This window comes from Scyliorhinus canicula, chromosome 3 (genome assembly GCF_902713615.1).
Source record: "Scyliorhinus canicula chromosome 3, sScyCan1.1, whole genome shotgun sequence".
In the NCBI taxonomy this organism is placed as follows: Eukaryota; Metazoa; Chordata; class Chondrichthyes; order Carcharhiniformes; family Scyliorhinidae; genus Scyliorhinus; species Scyliorhinus canicula.
In genome coordinates, this window is record NC_052148.1 from 228065095 (window position 1) to 228074677 (window position 9583).

Genomic DNA, 9583 nt, shown 5'->3' on the forward strand with positions numbered 1-9583 from the left:
CCCACTCTCCGGCTCACTGTTTATCCCGGGCCCCACTGTCCGGCTCCTTGTTTATCCCGGGCCCCACTCTCCGGCTCACTGTTTATCCCAAGCCCCACTTTCCGGCTCACTGTTTAATCCGGGCCGTGCTCTCCGGCTCACTGTTTATCCCAGGCCCAACTCTCCGGCTCACTGTTTATCCCGGGCCCAGTTCTCAGGCTCAATGTTTACCCTGGTCCCCACTCTCCGGCTCACTGTTCATCCCATGCCCCACTCTCCGGCTCACTGTCCATCCCAGGCCCCACTCTCCGGCTCACTGTTTACCCCGGGCCCCACTCTCCGGCTCTCTGTTTACCCTGGTCCCCACTCTCCGGCTCACTGTTTATCCCAGGCCCCGCTCTCCGTCTCACTGTTTATCCCGGGCCCAGTTCTCCGGCTCAATGTTTACCCTGAGCCCCACTCTCTGGCTCACTGTTTATCCCGGGCCCTGTTCTCCGGCTTACTGTTTATCCCGGGCCCTGTTCTCCGGCTCACTGTTTATCCCAGGCCCCATACTCCGGCACACTGTTTGTCCCATGCCCTACTCTCCGGCTCACTGTTTACACCGGGCCCCGCTCCCCGGCTCACTGTTTACCCTGGTCCCCACTCTCCGGATCACTGTTTCCCAGAGGCCCCACTCTCCAGCTCACTGTTTATCCCAGGCCCCACTCTCCGGCTCACTGTTTACCCCATGCCCCACTCTTCGGCTCACTGTTTATCCCGGGCCCCACTCTCCGGCTCACTGTTTATCTCGGGCCCCACTCTCCGCCTCACTGTTTATCCCGGGCCCCACACTCCGGCTCACTGTTTTTACCCATGCCCCACTCTCCGGCTCACTGTTTATCCCGGGCCCCACTCTCCGGCTCACTGTTTATCCCGGGCCCCACTGTCCGGCTCCTTGTTTATCCCGGGCCCCACTCTCCGGCTCACTGTTTATCCCAAGCCCCACTTTCCGGCTCACTGTTTAATCCGGGCCGTGCTCTCCGGCTCACTGTTTATCCCAGGCCCAACTCTCCGGCTCACTGTTTATCCCGGGCCCAGTTCTCAGGCTCAATGTTTACCCTGGTCCCCACTCTCCGGCTCACTGTTCATCCCATGCCCCACTCTCCGACTCACTGTCCATCCCAGGCCCCACTCTCCGGCTCACTGTTTATCCCGGGCCCAGTTCTCAGGCTCAATGTTTACCCTGAGCCTCACTCTCCGGCTCACTGTTCATCCCGGGCCCCATTCCCCGGCTCACTGTTTATCCCGGGCCGTGCTCTCTGGCTCACTGTTTATCCCGGGCCCCACTCTCCGGCTCACTGTTTACCCCAGGCCCCACTCTCCGGCTCACTGTTTATCCTGGGCCCCACTCTCCGGCTCACTGTTTATCCCAGGCCCCACTCTCCGGCTCACTGTTTACCCTGGTCCCCACTCTCTGGCTCGCTGTTTATCCCGGGCCATGCTCTCCGGCTCACTGTTTATCCCGGGCCCCACTCTCCGGCTCACTGTTCATCCCAGGCCCCACTCTCCGGCTCACTGTTTTACCCAGGCCCCACTCTCCGGCTCATTGTTTATCCCGGGCCTCACTCTCCGGCTCACTGTTTATCGCGGGCACCACTCTCCGGCTCACTGTTTACCCCGGGCCCCACTCTCCAGCTCACTGTTTACCCCGGGCCCCACTCTCCAGCTCACTGTTTACCCCGGGCCCCACTCTCCGGCTCACTGTTTACCCCGTGCCCCACTCTCTGGCTCACTTTTTATCCCGGGCCCCACTCTCCGGCTCACTGTTTACCCCGGGCCCCACTCTCCGGCTCACTGTTTACCCCGGGCCCCACTCTCCGGCTCACTGTTTACCCTGGTCCCCACTCTCCGGCTCACTGTTTATCCCAGGCCCCGCTCTCCGTCTCACTGTTTATCCCGGGCCCAGTTCTCCGGCTCAATGTTTACCCTGAGCCCCACTCTCTGGCTCACTGTTTATCCCGGGCCCTGTTCTCCGGCTCACTGTTTATCCCGGGCCCTGTTCTCCGGATCACTGTTTATCCCGGGCACTGTTCTCCGGCTCACTGTTTGTCCCATGCCCTACTCTCCGGCTCACTGTTTACCCCGGGCCCCGCTCCCCGGCTCACTGTTTACCCTGGTCCCCACTCTCCGGATCACTGTTTACCCCAGGCCCCACTCTCCAGCTCACTGTTTATCCCGGGCCCCACTCTCCGGCTCACTGTTTATCCCGGGCCCCACTCTCCGGCTCACTGTTTACCCCATGCCCCACTCTTCGGCTCACTGTTTATCCCGGGCCCCACTCTCCGGCTCACTGTTTATCTCGGGCCCCACTCTCCGCCTCACTGTTTATCCCGGGCCCCACTCTCCGGCTCACTGTTTTTACCCATGCCCCACTCTCCGGCTCACTGTTCATCCCGGGCCCCACTCTCCGGCTCACTGTTCATCCCGGGCCCCACTGTCCGGCTCCTTGTTTATCCCAGGCCCCACTCTCCGGCTCACTGTTTATCCCAAGCCCCACTTTCCGGCTCACTGTTTAATCCGGGCCGTGCTCTCCGGCTCACTGTTTATCCCAGGCCCAACTCTCCGGCTCACTGTTTATCCCGGGCCCAGTTCTCAGGCTCAATGTTTACCCTGGTCCCCACTCTCCGGCTCACTGTTCATCCCATGCCCCACTCTCCGGCTCACTGTCCATCCCAGGCCCCACTCTCCGGCTCACTGTTTATCCCGGGCCCAGTTCTCAGGCTCAATGTTTACCCTGAGCCCCACTCTCCGGCTCACTGTTCATCCCGGGCCCCACTCTCTGGCTCACTGTTTCTCCCAGGCCCCACTCTCCGGCTCATTGTTTATCCCGGGCCGTGCTCTCTGGCTCACTGTTTATCCCGGGCCCCACTCTCCGGCTCACTGTTTACCCCAGGCCCCACTCTCCGGCTCACTGTTTATCCTGGGCCCCACTCTCCGGCTCACTGTTTATCCCAGGCCCCACTCTCCGGCTCACTGTTTACCCTGGTCCCCACTCTCTGGCTCGCTGTTTATCCCGGGCCATGCTCTCCGGCTCACTGTTTATCCCGGGCCCCACTCTCCGGCTCACTGTTCATCCCAGGCCCCACTCTCCGGCTCACTGTTTTTCCCAGGCCCCACTCTCCGGCTCATTGTTTATCCCGGGCCTCACTCTCCGGCTCACTGTTTATCGCGGGCACCACTCTCCGGCTCACTGTTTACCCCGGGCCCCACTCTCCAGCTCACTGTTTACCCCGGGCCCCACTCTCCAGCTCACTGTTTACCCCGGGCCCCACTCTCCGGCTCACTGTTTACCCCGTGCCCCACTCTCTGGCTCACTTTTTATCCCGGGCCCCACTCTCCGGCTCACTGTTTACCCCGGGCCCCACTCTCCGGCTCACTGTTTACCCCGGGCCCCACTCTCCGGCTCACTGTTTACCCTGGTCCCCACTCTCCGGCTCACTGTTTATCCCAGGCCCCGCTCTCCGTCTCACTGTTTATCCCGGGCCCAGTTCTCCGGCTCAATGTTTACCCTGAGCCCCACTCTCTGGCTCACTGTTTATCCCGGGCCCTGTTCTCCGGCTCACTGTTTATCCCGGGCCCTGTTCTCCGGATCACTGTTTATCCCGGGCACTGTTCTCCGGCTCACTGTTTGTCCCATGCCCTACTCTCCGGCTCACTGTTTACCCCGGGCCCCGCTCCCCGGCTCACTGTTTACCCTGGTCCCCACTCTCCGGATCACTGTTTACCCCAGGCCCCACTCTCCAGCTCACTGTTTATCCCGGGCCCCACTCTCCGGCTCACTGTTTACCCCATGCCCCACTCTCCGGCTCACTGTTTATCCCGGGCCCCAGTCTCCGCCTCACTGTTTATCCCGGGCCCCACTCTCCGGCTCACTGTTTTTACCCATGCCCCACTCTCCGGCTCACTGTTTATCCCGGGCCCTGTTCTCCGGATCACTGTTTATCCCGGGCACTGTTCTCCGGCTCACTGTTTGTCCCATGCCCTACTCTCCGGCTCACTGTTTACCCCGGGCCCCGCTCCCCGGCTCACTGTTTACCCTGGTCCCCACTCTCCGGATCACTGTTTACCCCAGGCCCCACTCTCCAGCTCACTGTTTATCCCGGGCCCCACTCTCCGGCTCACTGTTTACCCCATGCCCCACTCTCCGGCTCACTGTTTATCCCGGGCCCCAGTCTCCGCCTCACTGTTTATCCCGGGCCCCACTCTCCGGCTCACTGTTTTTACCCATGCCCCACTCTCCGGCTCACTGTTTATCCCGGGCCCCACTCTCCGGCTCACTGTTTATCCCGGGCCCCACTCTCCGTCTCACTGTTTATCCCGGGCCACACTCTCCGCCACACTGTTTATCCCGGGCCCCACTCTCCCCCTCACTGTTTTTACCCATGCCCCACTCTCCGGCTCACTGTTTATCCCGGGCCCCACTCTCCGGCTCACTGTTTATCCCGGGCCCCACTCTCCGGCTCACTGTTCATCCTGGGCCCCACTCTCCGGCTCACTGTTTACCCCAGTCCCCACTCTCCGGCTCACTGTTTATCCCAGGCCCTACTCTCCGGCTCACTGTTTACCCCGGGCCCCACTCTCCGGCTCACTGTTTCTCCTGTGCCCCACTCTCCGGCTCACTGTTTATTCTGTGCCCCACTCTCCGGCTCACTGTTTATCCCGGGCCGCACTCTCCGGCTCACTGTTTACCCCATGCCCCACTCTCCGCCTCACTGTTTATCCCGGGCCCCACTCTCCGGCTCACTGTTTATCCCGGGCCCCACTCTCCGGCTCACTGTTCATCCCAGGCCCTACTCTCCGGCTCACTGTTTATCCCGGGCCCCACTCTCCGGCTCACTGTTTACCCCATGCCCCACTCTCCGGCTCACTGTTTATCCCGGGCCCCACTCTCCGGCTCACTGTTTACCCCGGGCCCCATTCTCCGGCTCACTGTTTATCCCGGGCCCTACTCTCCGGCTCACTGTTTATCCCGGGCCCTACTCTCCGGCTCACTGTTTATCCCGGGCCCCACTCTCCGGCTCACTGTTTATCCCGGGCCCTACTCTCCGGCTCACTGTTTATCCCGGGCCCTACTCTCCGGCTCACTGTTTACCCCGGGCCCCATTCTCCGGCTCACTGTTTATCCCGGGCCCTACTCTCCGGCTCACTGTTTATCCCGGGCCCCACTCTCCGGCTCACTGTTTATCCCGGGCCCCACTCTCCGGCTCACTGTTTCTCCTGTTCCCCACTCTCCGGCTCACTGTTTATTCTGTGCCCCACTCTCCGGCTCACTGTTTATCCTGTACCCCACTCTCCGGCTCACTGTTTACCTCGGGCCCCACTCTCCGGTTCCCTGTTCTTCATGCCTCTCTCTCCAGCTCCCTGCTTCCCATTTCCTGCTTTTTGTCTCCTTGCTTCCTGACGCCCTGCCCTCTTCCTCCCACGGACTCACTGTCTGGTTCTCTTCCAATCCGAGCCTCTCTCTCCAGCTCCCTGGTCCCCTGGGCCCCATCCTTCACATCAGCTTTCCTCCAATCACAGATTGTTTCCTTCCCACAGTCGCTGCCGATTGGCTCAGCATTGATGTTTTACTGGCTTTAAAATCCAAACAGCGTGTATTAATGACTATCGTCCAGTGTCTGTGACATCCATCATCATGAAGTGCTTCGAGAGATTAGTCATGGCACGAATCAACTCCAGCCTCCCGGATTGCTTTGATCCACTACAGTTCGCCTACCGCTGCAACAGGTCCACAGCAGACGCCATCTCCATGGCCCTGCACTCCCCTGGAACACCTAGATAACAAAGACACCTATGTCAGAGTCCTATTTATCAACTACAGCTCAGCCTTCAACACCATCATTCCTACGAAACTCACCTCCAAGCTTCGTGGCCTTGGCCTCGGCTCCTCCCTCTGCGACTGGATCCTGAACTTTCTAACCCACAATCCACAATCAGTAATGATAGGCAAAAATACCTCCTCCACGATCATCCTCAACACCAGTGCCCCACAAGGCTGTATCCTCAGCCCCCTACTATACTCCTTATACACCTGTGACTGTGTGGTCCAATTCCCCTCCAACTCGATTTTCAAATTTGCTGATGACACGATCGTAGTGGGTTGGATTTCAAACAATGACGAGACAGAATACAGGAATGAGATAGAGAATCTGGTGAACTGGTGCAACGACAATAATCTCTCCCTCAATGTCAACAAAATGAAGGAGATTATCATCGACTTCAGGAAGCGTAGTGGAGAACATGCCCCTGTCTACATCAATGGGAGCAAAGTAGAAAGGGTCGAGAGCTTCAAGTTTTTAGGTGTACAGATCATCAACAACGTGTCCTGGTCCCCCCCATGCTGACAATATAGTTACGAAAGCCCAGCAATGGCTCTACTTTCTCAGATGATGAAGGGAATTTGGCATGCCAGCTACAACTCTCACCAACTTCTACAGATGCACCATAGAAAGCATTCTTTCTGGTTGTATCACAGCTTGTTATGGACCCTGCTCTGCCCAAGACTGCAGGAAACTACAAAAGGTCATGAATGTAGCCCAGTCCATCATGCAAACCAGCCTCCCATCCATTGATCCTGTCTACAATTCCCGCTGCCTCGGAAAGGCAGCCAGCATAATTAAGGACCCCATGCACCCTGGACATACTCTCTTCCGTCAGGAAAAAGATACCAAAATTTTAGGTCACGTACCAACTGACTCAAGAACAGCTTCTTCCCTACTGCCATCAGACTTTTGAATGGACCTACCTTGTATTGAGTTGATCTTTTCTCTGCACCTTGCTATAACTGTAACATTATATTCTGCAGTCTCTCCTTCCTGCCCTATGTACGGTATGCATTGTTTGTACAGCATGCATAAAACAATACTTTTCACTGTATACTAATACATGTGACAATAATAAATCAAATCAAAATCAAATACTGAGCCCATGAGCTGCACCAGTGTAGGAAAACCAGGCTCTGATTGGTTGAATTTTCCCTTGAACAATCTCCCATTGGGACTTCCCTGTTTGACCGACATTTTCAAAACGGCTCAAGGAGCCAGTTTGTGGCTCGGATGCGGCCCTCACCTTGGACAAGCCTGTCGGAGAGCATGGTGTCTGGGGGAAGATGTTCCCTCTCCCACTCTAACCTCTCTGACCTTGAACTCCTAAACTGTTTCCTTGAAGATCAACAGAAGCTCTGCAAACCGCTCCTTATCTTTCTATTAGACATTGCACCAACCTTCCAGACTGAACTTTGACTTCCACAATTTCAGATCAATCACTGTTGCCATTTCATCAAACTGTCCCATTATCACCAATTTCACCTTTTGCTATTCCGCAGGTTAACCAGCCACTCACTTTAAAAAGACACAGACAAGTTGGATACAAGGAAGTAGTTATACAGATAGATTGTATTTACAGTGGCTGCATTACTGAGAATTTAAAATAGCTTTACAACTCTTTACAGAATCACTCTTAAAGACGGGACAAAGGTTTGTGTGGATCCTGAAGTCGAATGGTTGAAGAAACTGATTGACAAGATTATGCGGCGAAATTGAGAGAATTTTCTGAGTAAGTTTTGATTTTTGTGTGTCAGTGAAGAACAGGAATAAGGAGCTCGTAGGGGATCGAGACAGGCACACTGAAGGTTTCCAGTGTAAACCAAAGAGGTTTATTGTGGAAGACAAAAGACTCGTATAATACTGGGACGGAGCAACGATATACAAATTTTACTATTCCCGCTCTGGGTTTCACTCTTCCCGGGCTTCACTCTTCCCGGGCCCCAACTCCTCTGGCCCCACACTGATGTGCTATTGGCCTGGCTTTGTGCCCTCCCACATGATTGATCCCAGGCCGGTCACATGGGCCACTGAGCATGCTCCCTTAAAGGTGCCGCACTGCCCTATCTCTCCCCCCTTAAGTCCCGTACAACACAACACATGTAACTATTTACAACCTTATGTACATAGTGACAAATCTCAGGAGGGAGAGACAGAGTCCTTCAAAGCGTCAATCGGTCCGGGGACTTTATAGCCCGACCGGATCCTCTCAATACAACCGCTCACTCGGCAGTCTCGGAGATGATTGAAATGCCATGAACTGGCAACGGTTCCATAGATGTCGACCCCATAGTCGGACCACAGGCTCACCAGCTTCCGCTAGCCCAGCCTCCAGAGCACTGAACTCCCCTGCACAAGGGCTCACACAGGGGTCTCAATGGTGCTAGGGCCCATCTGCTCTGGACTGGGGGTTGCCACCCCTCAACTCCTCATGTGCCCAACTTGTTTCTTGAGAAAGTGTTGGGTGGGGTTACTGGGTTACTGAGTTCTGGGGATAGGGTGGAGGTGTTGACCTTGGGTAGGATGCTCTTTCCAAGAGCCGGTGCAGACTCGATGGGCCGAATGGCCTCCTCCTGCACTGTAAATTCTATGTAAAGTCAATAGCTTAGGCCTCGGTGCTGCTCCAGCTTGGGACCTGGGTTCCCGCACCGATATAATTGAAGTTCTGCTCAACCACGACTGTCGCTGAAGCCCCGGCATCGGCCTCCATTTTTAATGGTTCACCATATCCATTCAGGGTGATTTCAATAGGATCATAATTACTAGATCAGGGCTGGAAGATGGTGTGTTTCCCATCAGCCTCTGCAGCCAGAAACATTCCCCGTCTCTGCCCTCGCCAACGGGCCTATCGTCCCAGGTGGGAGAACTCCACCCACAGTGATAGACGTGTTTGCATAAAATTCCTTTGTAGAACATGTTAAGACAATGATTTGCGTTTTAAAAAATTTTTAAAAGCACGGGTAAGATGTTAACCAGTACTCTACTAGAGGAGCCACCTCTTGTTTCTTTCTTCTGAAATAATTCTGAACTGACATATTCAAAATGTTTTCTTTATGATTTTATTCATTCATATATTTCCTGCAATTCAAAGTGAGGATGGCTAAGGAAAAATCCAACATCACAGCTGGCAAGAATCAGAAAAACAGCCTCATGGATCCTCTGCACGAGCTCTGGAAGCTCACCTCAGTGTTTTACAGCTCAATGATTGTCACTGCCATCAGCAAGAGACAAACACATTCGGATTTATTTTCAGCTAAAGTCTATTAAAGAGTCAAACCTCATTCAAACTAGTTGGTCTCATCATTTATATTAACCCAACTTTACCAGTGTCACAATGACTTCACCATGAAGAAAGAGGGTATTGAGTATGAAATACCCAATTAGATAGCTGGACTGGTGTCTCAGCCTATTTCATTTGATAATAGAATTTGCACTCTTAAATCACTTTCACACAATTACTGCCAGCTTTTCTTCGCACTTGATCCACAAACAGAGTAGAAATGTCTTTTACTTAACAGAAAAATTGATTATTGCATTATCTATTATGATTTTAACCATTAGTATTTTAACAATACTGTAATTCATTACATGCTTCAACATGATTAAAATCTATCCTTCTGTATGTGCTCCATTTAAATTTCTAAATTCTAGTATCTTGGTTACAATCACTGAAATGCCCACACTGAATGATTTATACTCATTGTAAGAGTCTTAATTGTTAATAATCGTTATTGTCACAA

The 9583-nt window shown here is 54.4% G+C and overlaps 1 protein-coding gene across 2 annotated transcripts in view; it reads left to right on the forward strand.

Moving 5' to 3' along the window:
- The window catches only part of LOC119963344, an 88087-nt gene extending 78963 nt beyond the window's left edge, over positions 1-9124 (forward strand). For both annotated transcript variants that reach the window (XM_038792347.1, XM_038792349.1), the window contains exons 7-8: positions 7472-7575; positions 8935-9124. In XM_038792347.1, coding sequence (XP_038648275.1) covers positions 7472-7562 — 91 coding nt within the window. In that variant the 3' untranslated portion in view covers positions 7563-7575; positions 8935-9124. The remainder of the gene's footprint in view (positions 1-7471; positions 7576-8934) is intronic.
- Positions 9125-9583: the final 459 nt, after the last annotated feature.